The following is a 12,138-nucleotide window of genomic DNA, read 5'->3' as shown; positions in this document are numbered from 1 at the left end:
TGGTACAGGGTTGCTTTTTGGATTGGAAGCCTGTGACCAGCAGTGTGCCATAAGGATTGATGCTGGGTCCATTGCTTTTCTTCATTTATATAAATGATTTGGAGGTGAATATAGGAGACATGATGAGTAAATGTGCTGATGACAACAAAATAACTACGTGTAGTAGATAGCGAAGAAGATTACCTCAGAGTACCTTGTTCAGAAGGGCCAATGGGCCAGAAGTGGCAGATGGAGTGTAAATTAGATAAATGCGAGGTGTTGTCCTTTGGTAAGGCAAACCAGGACAGGCCTTGTACAGTTAACAGTAAGGACCTGGGAAGTGCTGCCGAAGAAAGAGACCTCAGAGTGCAGTTGCATAGTCCCTTGAAAGTGGAGCTGCAGGTAGAAAGGGTGGTGAAGAAATAATTTGGCTTGCTTGCCTTCATTGGTCAGAACATTGAGTATTGAAGTTGGGACGTCATGTTGCGGCTGTACAGGACAATGGAGAGGTCACTTTTGAAATATTGTGTTTAATTCTGGCAGCCTTTCTAAAGGAAATATGTTGCTAAAGGGAAGGTGATGGCCTAACGGTAATATCACCGGACTGTTAATCCAGAGACTCTGGCGAACCTGGGTTCAAATCCCACCATGGCAGTTGGCGGAATTTGAATTCAATAAAAAAATTAGCAGTCTAATGATGACCATGAATCCACTGCTGATTGTCAGGAAAACCCATCTGGTTCACTAATACGCTTTACGGAAGGAAACTATGACTCCAAACCCACACCAGTGTGATGGACTCATAAATGCCCTCATCTTGTAAATTAATAAAAAAGAACTTGATACAATACAGAAAAAAATTACAAGGATATTGATGTAATTGGAGGGTTTGACTTACAGGGAGAGGGTGAATAGAGTGGGTTATTTTCCCTGGAGTGTCAGTAGCTGAGGGGTGACCTTAAAGAAGTTTATAAAATCATCAGAGGAATGGATAGGGTGTATAGCCAAGGTCTATTCCTCAGGATGGGGAAGTCCAAAACTAGACAGCAGAGGATTAAGGTGAGAGGGGAAAGATTTAAAAAGGACCTAGGGGACAACTTTTTCACACAGAGGGTGGTGCATGTATGGAACGAGCTGCCAGAGGAAGTGGTGGAGGTAGATACAATTACAACATTTAAAAGACATCTGGATGGGTACATGAATAAGAAGGGTTTAGAGAGATATAGGTCAAATGCTAACAAATTGAAATAAGACAGACATGGATGAATTAGGCTGAAGGGTCTGTTTCCATGATGTTTGACTCCATGACTCTATAAGTTGTTTAAAACTTATTTCTAGCCTATCAGCTTAATTATTTGAAGCAAAGTGGAATAAAAATATCACAATAAAATCACAGGTGTATAAGAAAAGAAATCGTGGTTGATATAGATATGACAACAATTACACAAAACGGATTAATGCAGATGTATATGCCATGAAGCTGATGATTTCTGCCACAAAGCAGAAGAATGGTGGCAGGAAGATAGAAGTCAAATATGCAAGCAATGCCTGGAACCCTGGATGGCAGACAAACAGCTCATAGCATAGTATTCTGCTCTCATTTTAACATACTATTTATGGAAAGCCTGGGTTTGCAAACATCAGTTCAATTCCTTACCTTCTCCCAGAACTTTACCCAGAGTCAATAGCTTCCTGTCAGTCATTACATCCTGCAGCTTCTCTTTCAGTTCTGCACGGATTCCCAAGCTATCTACTGTGAGAAGAAATCATGGAAAATTAAAATCAGATAATTGAATCACAGTACTTCACAGCACTGAAAGAGGTCTGTGTTGGTGATATGCTTCTCCTATTCTGTTTGATAGTCATCAAAATCACGGCACCAAAATCCATTTCGGAAATTCTAACAGTGTCATTTTTGTACTGTACTGTTTTGTTTTCAGATATGAACCATTTCATTGCACTACCAGCTGAAGGAATGTTTAAATGAAAAGACCAGGAATTCACTGCTTCAGGGTCACCCTCAACAGGTACAAACAGAGGGACATAACAACTGGATTAGATATAATTAATATGCATGTGTAAAGGATTTTTCATCTTGTGGGAGAATCTAGAACTAGGGATTGCTGTTTCAAAATAATGGATCACCAATTTAAGACAGATATAAAGAGGATGATTTTCTCACAGTAGGCTGTCAGTTTTTAGAGTTCTAACTCAAAGGCAATGGAAGCATAGGACTTGAATTTTCTTTAAGGCAGAGACAGTTCGATTCTTGAATGTGCAGCAATCAGGATCTGTGTTAAGCAGACCGGCCAAAAGAGAGGATGAGCCTATGTTTCTGAAACAGGTGAGAGGGTGTGGGGTCTGCAGCTTCATAAACAGGAGTGGACCTGCCATGAGAAGGGCAGTGACTGAGGGCAATAAAAACTGAGGGAGACGGAACATTCAACTTGTTTCTGCCTTTAAAGAGGCTGAGATGTGACATCACAAGAAAACAGGCAGGTGATTGGTGGGTATCTAAGAAGATATTTCCATTTACGGGGGAATCTTGAACCAAGGAACATAGTTACAGAAAATGGAAACAGAAGTGCGGAAGAATTTCTTCTCCCAAATGATAGGTGAATGTCTGGAATTCTTTGCCTCAGAGAGTAGTGGAGGCTATATCACTAAAAGTATTTAAAGTGAACGTGGATAGACTTTTCAAAACTCAGGGGGTTGATGGCACATGGGAGACGTTGAGGCCTGGGAAAGCTCAGCTAGGATTTTGTTGAGTGGTAGGGCAGGGTTGAGGAGCTGAATGACCTGCACCACAACCTATCTCTTATGTTGCTATGATAAGCAAGGGTTGCAAGGTAACCCGGGGAGGGTGAGAATGTGAAGTAATCAGATCTACCATGATTTTATTGAATGACAGAGCAAGCTCAAGGAGCTAATTGTCCACTACTGCTTCTGATTCATATGTTCCTATCTCAGCTGGATGATACAAGAAGATGGAAAAGAAAATCCACCAGACAGAGCTCAAATAGTCACACGATTATCAAGTCCATGTGATAGTGGGAACGAAGCAAACAGCAGCATCTGGAATACCAACACACAGACTAATAGTCACTTCCTAGGCTCACACTTTTGAAACCGAGCCACCAAGCCTTAAAAACTGGAATGTTGCTGCCATAACATCGGAAATTTGGGAGCAAGGGGAGAAAATTAGAAAATAAATCAAAATAACTTACATTTTGATTTCGTAGAAGACCCAAGTTATGTTTTGTTGACAGTTTTAAGCCAGTGAATTGTTTAAACACACACTGAACTATGTGTTGAAAACTGCTGACTAGAGATGATCAATTTCCACTGTCAAATTGACGTGGCTAATTTCAATCTAATATTATTGACAGAAACCTGTTGGGATAGGACCAAACGCCAATTGTCGACTGCAATGTAAAATTGAATGGAGTGTCTGATTTTGTAAATCTCCTGGGAGATGAGTTAGATTATTACAGAACACGGATGATGATAAAATTATCCCTAAATTATAAAGACCCTTGAGCTATTAGAAAAGCATAAAACAGTCAGGGCTCTGGAGACATGCAACTCAACACTGTCATTTCTTACAGGCGTCTTTGTACTGTTAACTGCAGCCTGTTTTCTGCAGTAATACTTGACTGTTACAGAATTTTGGTACTACCTCCAAGATCAAAACTGAATGTTTTACAAGTTTGCACCATACTTTCACTTGATCTATTGTTACATAGATTTTAATCTACTTATTTTGAATGTGTTAATTCCTGTGTAAAGTTGACAGAATGTGTGTGTGTACATGTCAGTGTGTGTGTGTAAAGTCTTCACAGACAATCGTTTCTATTATTACACCTTTTTCACTTCAAACAAGAAATGAACAGTAAAAGATGGATCTTACGTGTAACCTCAACCGCTCTCCGTATATAGGTTTTTCTCGCTCTGTACTGGACTGTTGGTTCAGAGAGTTCTCCATCACCAAATGCATTCCTACATTTAACAAATAAATAAGGTGATATAGTTAATGAGCAAAACAACACATTAACGTTATTCAGTTAATTTAGCTCGAGTCTTAACATGTTTATAAGAGAGTTTGTAAAACTGAAAATATTTCTGAAAAGGAAATGAGCTATTTTCATCCATTTCCTAAGTTTCTCAGTTACATCAATTGATAGAATGTGGGAGCTTGCCCAAGCCTCAAACTATCATGAGAAAATACACAATTTCCCATCTTTCCCATGATGAGTGCGAACAGCCTGAGTTATATTCATTGCTCCTGCACAAGGGCATGACCGAGATTGGGAAACTCAGGTGACCTTTGGGTAACTGAGAGCACCATCTCACTTTCCATTATTCTATTGTGCTATTCTATTGTCGTTCCAAGACAATAAGGCATTCTTGAACTGATGCAATATTGTCAGCAAATCAGCTAGTTAGCAGCAAAGTTCACACCCAAATTTTATTTCCTTCAACTCCCACCAGAAAACGACTATAAAGGCAAGAAAAATTTCAAAAGTATTACTTCTCCAGCTAGCTCAATCTTTCCTGGCTGCAAAGAAGAGGTAATTCTGCCAGTTATCAGCTGCTTCTGGCAATGGTGCACCTCTTTTATCTCAGCATCATTTACAGAGGAAGTAAAGGTAGTTCAAATTATGAATGCTTCAGGCTAGAAAGCTATACAAAGTTAGGTCCGGAAAGGCCATCATGCTGAGGCCGGATCCCTCAAAGACCTGCCCAATTAATCCCACACCACAATCTTGTAACTTTTCTCCACTTCAAATAATAAAATTCCATTTGGGAAGTTATTTGCAGAGATAAGGATCTTCCATCATTGGGAAAGGTTCTGCCACGCAACAAGCAGGGAATTTTCCCATCAGCACTGAAGGTTATTCCAAATCCTATAAAAGACTGCTCATTGCTTACGGCTGCTTGGTGCTCTAAAACATATACAGAACTCCCTGGATTCTGTCCTCCTTTAAATCAACGTGTTCAAATGCAGTTGAACCAACATTCAAATATACAGGGATGGTGGGGGCATCTGTCTCCAAAATGATCAAATTGCCTGGAAAGATTCACTCATGGGGCCAACCAATCAGGAAAATGTCACCCCTCACGTGCCTATAATTAGACAGAAAGAAATGGCAAGGAGTTAGTCCTCCAATCATAGTCTGGTTGTCCCCCATGCTTGCTGCGGATCGGCTTATTAGTGAGGTAAATAAATGCCAGTATTAAGGGAGTTGCTGGGGGAAGATGTGAAGGATCTGTCAAGGATGGAGGATGGATCTGCCAAACCTGGAGGACGGGGGATGTGGGATATACAGTGGTGCAAAATCTGGAAGATAGGGAAGTGAATACAGCAAAGTTGAAAGGATGTTGGGAGAGACAGGAAAACTGCAAGGGCAGGAGGCTCCAAAGAGGGATCAATTTCAAACCTGTCAACAAAGGAACACTCAGTTAATTAGGAGCTTGGAAAACTTGAAATCATGAGGTAATGAGCTACTTGCAGATGAGTATTGCTACTTGCAAATGAGCTACTTGCAAATGAATAACAAACTTAGGACTGTGTTTGTTCAGGAGTTATAAGAAATGCCATATGCTATTGTAATCAATACCTTAATTGTTAAATTTAAATCTGTGGTTGCGAGCTGAGATGCAGAAAATGGCTGGTAACTACCTTTTTAAAATATTCCAGCTTTGTGCATACACAAAGAAAATCAGTTCTGAAGAAGGGTCACTGGACCTGAAACTTTAACTCTGATTTCTCACCACAGATGCTGCCAGACCTGCTGAATTTTTCCAGCAATTTCTGTTTTTGTTGCAAAGAAAACATATTAACTGTGACTTCCCCACTCTATGTATGTGGTAACAGTTTTTGTGTAGATTTTGTTCTTATACTGTTATCTAGGAAATTAATGCTTTCCTGGCGTGTTATGACTTTATCATTAAAGGGGTTGATAATTATTGAAGGTATTGGGGAATTATTCTAATTCTGTGAGAGTCCAAATACCCTAAAGGCCAATACAAGTCCAGAAGTTGATGTCCCTACTCAACGGCATCACCCTATAAAGGAGCCAGTGAGAATTAAAAAGGTGTTCCTGAAAACCAGAAAGTAGACCCTGACAGTCAAAAAGCTGCCCTGAAGAGGAGTCCTTGGAGAGAAAAAAATGTGTCCCCTGATTTGAACCAAATAATTATTTTCATAGGCCTTTCTAAGTAATCAAGTCTAGCTGAAGACAAGTTAGAGGGTTGATTTGAAAAGGAAATTTTTCTTTAATTTCCCATTCTGAAAGTTCACCAGTGATGCCTATTGACTCTAAGTGGACCGAGAAACATAGCCTAATGCCAAACTACACTGGTCCTTTTGATACTGGTTTCCTGAAAACATTTATTGTATTTCACACAATTGAAAACACTAGTATTCAGAATCCCAAGTTATCATAAATCTGTACTGTGAATAATTGTTAAACTTAATAAAAGGACTGTGTAGTGTGATAACTAAAATAGCTGAGAAACTCATCAGGGAATCCTGATTTAGAGGAACTCTAAATAGGTGGATACACCAGAGTGTTCACTGATCTTTTGCCAAGTTCTCAGCAGAAGAAACAGCCTCCAAGCAAATTGTCAGTTCAAGTAAATACCTGAAAAGAGCAGAAAATGGAGTTGAAGGCTATTTAACCCAACATCGCTCACCAATCTGATAAATGCATCAACTTTGAAATCCCAAACTATTAACCCATAATTTTCTTAAATAATTAGAGTCCAAAGAAGAGTTTCCCAAAATTTGTCATATTTATTAATAATCAACCTGATCAAATACATAATGAACCATCTCTGAAGAATGTGGAACCTGCACCTGGGTCACCTGGCCCATTGTGCCACAAGATGCCCCAAACATTTGTCTTTTGTTTTCTTTTTTATGTTCAGAAGTGCTATTTCATAAAAATGACTCTTTCTCCCATCGCCAAATTAACTGTGATACACTTGATCTATTATTAACTACACTAAATCACCCATGTTTCCAATGGTTTCTAATTGATTAATTTACATGCAAAGTCTGTTAAGGGCAACACAGGTCATCAAAGGTGGGGGAAAGGTCGGGAGAGGGAGAGAGGAGGCGAAATCAAATTGGAGTCGGAAGGAGTGAGAAATGTGTCTTCAGATTAACCTTCTTTGATGTGTTATGACACACCTCTGGAGCAGAGAGGATTTGAACCCAGGCCTCCTGGCTCAGAGTTAAGGACATTACCATTGCACTATGAAATCTGTCTTAAGCTTGTTTTTTTAACAACTTGTAACTGTGTTCATTTATCCTATTCTCATGATTTACATTAGGTAGTAATCTGAATATATGTCTATATATCTTACATAACCAAAAGCACCTCAGTTCACCCTTGGGGAGAGAAAGTACTGAGTACATTTTACAATTTAGCTATTAAAATGAATAGTATTTCAAGTGTGAAGAATACTTTATTTCATAGCTTTAAGGGATGAAATATTGCATGGGCCAAGACCAGGCTAAAAAGTAGAGGTACTTATTCAAAATAATCTACCATGTGATATCTTTTTGCTGCTAGATTTGTCAACCATTTCAATAGTTCTTCAACTGTGGAGAACCAGGGGAAATGCAACATAACAACGTACACACCCTGGAAATTAAGTTACAATGGTATCTGACTAAAAATGTAACTTGCTTGTTGGCTAAAGCTACTGACCCTAAATCGTGTCCAGTCACAAAGGAATGAACTAAAAATCCCTGGCTCAGTTTCAGCTTAAACAACTGTGTCAATGCCTCCGTAAGATCTGACAGGAATAAAAATGACACTGCGAAAACAAACATCAGCCTGGCTCAAAGTCAGCTCCGAGGCGGTGGTGGGGGAAAGAGCAGCTGGGACAAAGAGGCAAAACTCACTCAAAACCATTGGTGAAGCCCATCAATAAAGTGATCAGCATGACATGATACCTGAGAACATAACATATAAATCAATATTTTGTGCTTGAGAAAATTCTCAATGTGATGAAAACTCTGCTTTCTCAATGATGCTGAGTAATAGCAAACTGTTCAGGCCACTCTCAAATACATTTACCCATCTATCCTTGGGGGTTTAATAGATCTGCCAAAACACCAAGGTTTTAAATCTCGTTTCTCAGAATTCAGCTTGGCTGGTACTCGCATTGTGTCATTCTTGTTCCAATCATGGCATGAACAAACTGGAAAGAATTTTGAGCTGCCAAAGTTTTACATTAATATTTTCAGCTGGTGCTGTTTTGTGGGGTCAGTAGCTCTGACCGAGATACAGTTTGACACAACCTTGGGCTTTGAATTTGATCGAAAATAACATATCCATATCTCCCAAACAGTAAGTGCAAGCAAAGTGGAAAAAGGAAATGATCAAGTGTAATGTTTAAAATTTGATTTTGCAGAACAATAAAAGTCAGATAGGTCATTTGGATTTAGTTGGATAGTAATTGCAGATTTTACATTGAGGAAAATGACATATTTAAGGTTTAATTGTATTATAAAGAGGTAGAATTCACAAAGCATCTTCAAGGAGGTAAGAGACGGAGAAGACTGAAGACGTTCAGTGAAGAAATTTTGGACCAAAGTTGCTAGAGGGATGACCGTCAGTGCAGGACAAATTAAAACCAGGGATTTTCAAGAGGCCTGAATTAGAGAAGAGACAGGAGGATTGGAGAAGATTATGGATTGTGATATTATCTTTGTAGAAACTAACAATTGTTAAAAATGATATCTGAATTTCCAGCGATTGACTGGACAGATTGCATGTCCAGACAGATCTTCCTTTCCACCTACCCACTCCACCCTCCTCTCTGACCTATCACCTTCATCCCCACTCCCATTCACCCATTGTACTCTTTGCTACCTTCCCCCGCCCTCCTCTCTGACCTATCACCTTCATCCCCGCCCCCATTCACCTATTGTACTCTATGCTACTTTCTCCCCACCCCCCACCCTCCTCTCATTTATCTCTCCACCCTTCAGACATTCTGCCTGTATTCCTGATGAAGGGCTTTTGCCCAAAGCGTCGATTTTCCTGCTCCTTGAATGCTGCCTGACCTGCTGCGCTTTTCAAGCACCACTCTAATCTAGAATCTGGTTTCCAGCACCTGCAGTCCTTGTTTTTACCTGGACAGATTGCATAACAAAATTGCATGTTTTAAAACATTTACTGTAACAAACTAAAAGCAACATTGAATAAACTGTATTTCAGGAGCCAACTTACACTTTACAGCATAGAAACATTACCCCATTTAATTTTTACAATGATCCCCTTCAGGAATTTATATTACTCTGTCCAGGAACCAGTCCAAAGCTATTCCCTCCTCCTGATGGCTTATTTACTTTTTCCATTTCTAACTGCTGAACTGACTTTCATGATGAGGATTATGTGAGAGATTCCTCCCTCTTATCAAAGCTCAGCTAATCTTCCAGCCTTGTTTAAAATTTCACAATCTTCAATCTCACTATGAGTTCCCAGCACCATTAGGCTGCTGCCATCTCTCTGCTCTCCAGGATAAGGGTCAGCAGACGTAAAACAGAACAGGAGAAATTACTTCTCTGAAAGGGTTGTGAATCTGTGGAATTCTCTATCCTAGTGTACAGTGGATGCTGGAACATTGCGTAAATTTAAGGAGGAAATAGAAAAAAAAGGGCAGCAAAGTGGCTTACAGCGCCAAGGAACCAGGTTCGATTCCAGCCTCAGGCAACTGTCTGTGTGGAGTTTGCACATTCTCCCTGTGTCTGCGTGGGTTTCCTCCCACAATCCAAAGATGTGCAGGTTAGGTGAATTGGCCATGCTAAATTGTCCACAGTGTTCAGGGATGTGTAGGTTATGTGCATTACTTAGGGGCAAATGTAGAGTGAAAGGGGAATGGGTGTGGGTGGGATACTCTTCCGAGGGTTACTGTGGACTTGCTGGGCCGAAGGGCCTGTTTCCACACTGTTGGGATTCTGGACAATTTTTAATTTGTAATGGGTTGAAAGGTCATAGAGAAATGGGCAGGAAATGGGAGTTAAGGCTGAGATAAGATCAGCCATAATCATATCAAACAATAGAGCAGACTCAACAACAGATATTACAACAGATTGCTACGAACTCTTCACCTCTCAAATCCTATTCTAGGAAAGTGGGGTTCAGGATTATCAGATCAGCCGTGATTTAACTGATTGGCACAGCAGATTTGATGGGGTGAATTACATATTTCTGCTCTTACGTCTTATATCTCTTCACACTTGTTGGAAATGAGGATGTAAGGTTTAAAAAATAATGATTTGGCATGCTGAAGTGAAGCTTAGGGTTATCTTTGCATTTCAGGATGACACTAAAATAGTGAACAGGAATAGTAGATGGGATCAGCATCTGTTGTACTTTTAGTGGTGCAGCAAGATTTGGCATTGAGCAACTAAAGCAGTCATTTGTCATGCAAGCCTGCATCCTTTAAACATAGGGAATACATTGGTGAGAATGGTCAGGGTGAGAAGTAATGGTTTCATAGGAGACTAGGGCATTGACAGTGAAGTTAGAGTGTGCTTGAGCAGATCTGTTGCTGCAGAAATGGAGAGCCAAAAATTGAACAGTTGAGGTTTTGAAGATGCAGTTGTAAGTGAACTAGGAATGAGATCCATGGGCAGACATGGGCAAGAGAGAATTTGGATGTAAAAAGATATCAGGAAATGATCAGATATGGTCTCTTCTGTGATTGATGACAGGAATAGTGAGGCTATGTGAGATGACAAAGTCAATGTTTATATCAAGGGAATGGTAAACTGAGGCTAAGAAGGCAATGAATGGAGGGAAGAGAGAGCATGATGAATCGAGGTGGAAATTGAAGGCGTCAGCAAAATGCAAACTGACTCAGTGCAGTAATCAAGTGAGGTAAACAGTAAAGAGACCTTGGTAAGAAACTTTTCATGGCATTTGGCGGGTGGTGGAGAATGAGAATTTTATATGAAAGGGATGGAACTATTGAGATGTTCAGAGGAATAGGAAGTCCCAAACAAGTTAGGACATAGACAAAGTGAATTGATTATACTAGCCACAGCATTACCAAGTTAATCTGAGCAGGTCAAGGTAAAGCAAGGTTTCATTTAAAGGAAAGGTTACATCATCCCTCAGCCAGATTCCCATCAAGAGTGTGATGGTGGTGCAATCAAGCACAATAAACTCACAAATGGCACAATCAATCAGAAAGGAATACTGATTGTTGATTCACTGTCAACATATAATGAGGAGCGAGAGTAGGCCATTTCAGCCCTTGAACCTGCTTCAAAAATTGTACATTGCAGGCTAATGTCTAACTCTTTAATTTAAATTCCTGACTCTGTATATTTTGCAGATAAATAGCTAATTTAAGTGCATAAATTGACAATGTTACTAACAGATGTAACTATAACTAATCAGTTCTCTAATAAGAGTACACAAAGGCAATTAAACCTTAATGAAAGAAAACATCCAATGAGGAAGAATGAGTAGTGAACTTTTCTTAAATTGAGAAATGGATTCGATAGGGTTGTTGAATACATCAGAAGCAGAAGGGATGTGATGGCCTAGTGGTATTATCACATGACTATGCATCCAGAAATCCAAACAATGTCCTGGGGAAATCTAGGATCAAATCCTGCCAAAGCAGATAGTGGATGGGGCAGTGAAATCTAGAATTAAGAGTCTAGTAATGAATATAAAACTGTTGGGTAAACCGCATCGGGTTCACTAAAGTTCTGAATAAGTTGTGGTTACTCTCCTTTCCTCAAAGCCAATTTCTTACCTACCTCCATTAGATTCTGAGAGTCTTGAATACATTCAACAGTGGAGCATCCACAACTCTAGAGAAAGAAACTACTTTCACTGGTAGGGTGTGACAGGAAGGGTTGATGTTCAGAGGCCCTTTCACACAAAGATAATGGAAAGCTCAAACTCTCTCCTACATAAAGCTGTGGAGGCTTAGAGTTTGTTGGGAGGATGGGGGGAGTTGGTGGTGATGGTGGTTAAATAACACTTCTCTGGTGATAAGGGTTACAAAAACCAAGTTGTGATACAGATCAGCAATGAATAATGGAACGGCCTCAAGGGACTGAATCACCTAATCCTGTTCCTACATTCCATTATTTATTTTGGAAGCTTACAGTTAACA

The 12,138-nt window shown here is 39.8% G+C and overlaps 1 protein-coding gene across 1 annotated transcript in view; it reads right to left on the bottom strand.

Moving 5' to 3' along the window:
- mertka (c-mer proto-oncogene tyrosine kinase a) overlaps positions 1 to 12,138 on the bottom strand; it is a 122,270-nt gene that overhangs the window by 18,443 nt on the left and 91,689 nt on the right. The window contains exons 11-12 of the mRNA XM_043687183.2: positions 3,890 to 3,978; positions 1,637 to 1,732 (exon numbers count right to left, since the gene is read on the bottom strand). Coding sequence (XP_043543118.2) covers positions 1,637 to 1,732; positions 3,890 to 3,978 — 185 coding nt within the window. The remainder of the gene's footprint in view (positions 1 to 1,636; positions 1,733 to 3,889; positions 3,979 to 12,138) is intronic.

Source organism: Chiloscyllium plagiosum, unplaced genomic scaffold (assembly GCF_037043375.1).
Source record: "Chiloscyllium plagiosum isolate Xiang-an unplaced genomic scaffold, Cpla_swu_hap1 HiC_scaffold_3, whole genome shotgun sequence".
Taxonomy (NCBI): Eukaryota; Metazoa; Chordata; class Chondrichthyes; order Orectolobiformes; family Hemiscylliidae; genus Chiloscyllium; species Chiloscyllium plagiosum.
This window is presented reverse-complemented; position numbering and strand designations above follow the sequence as displayed.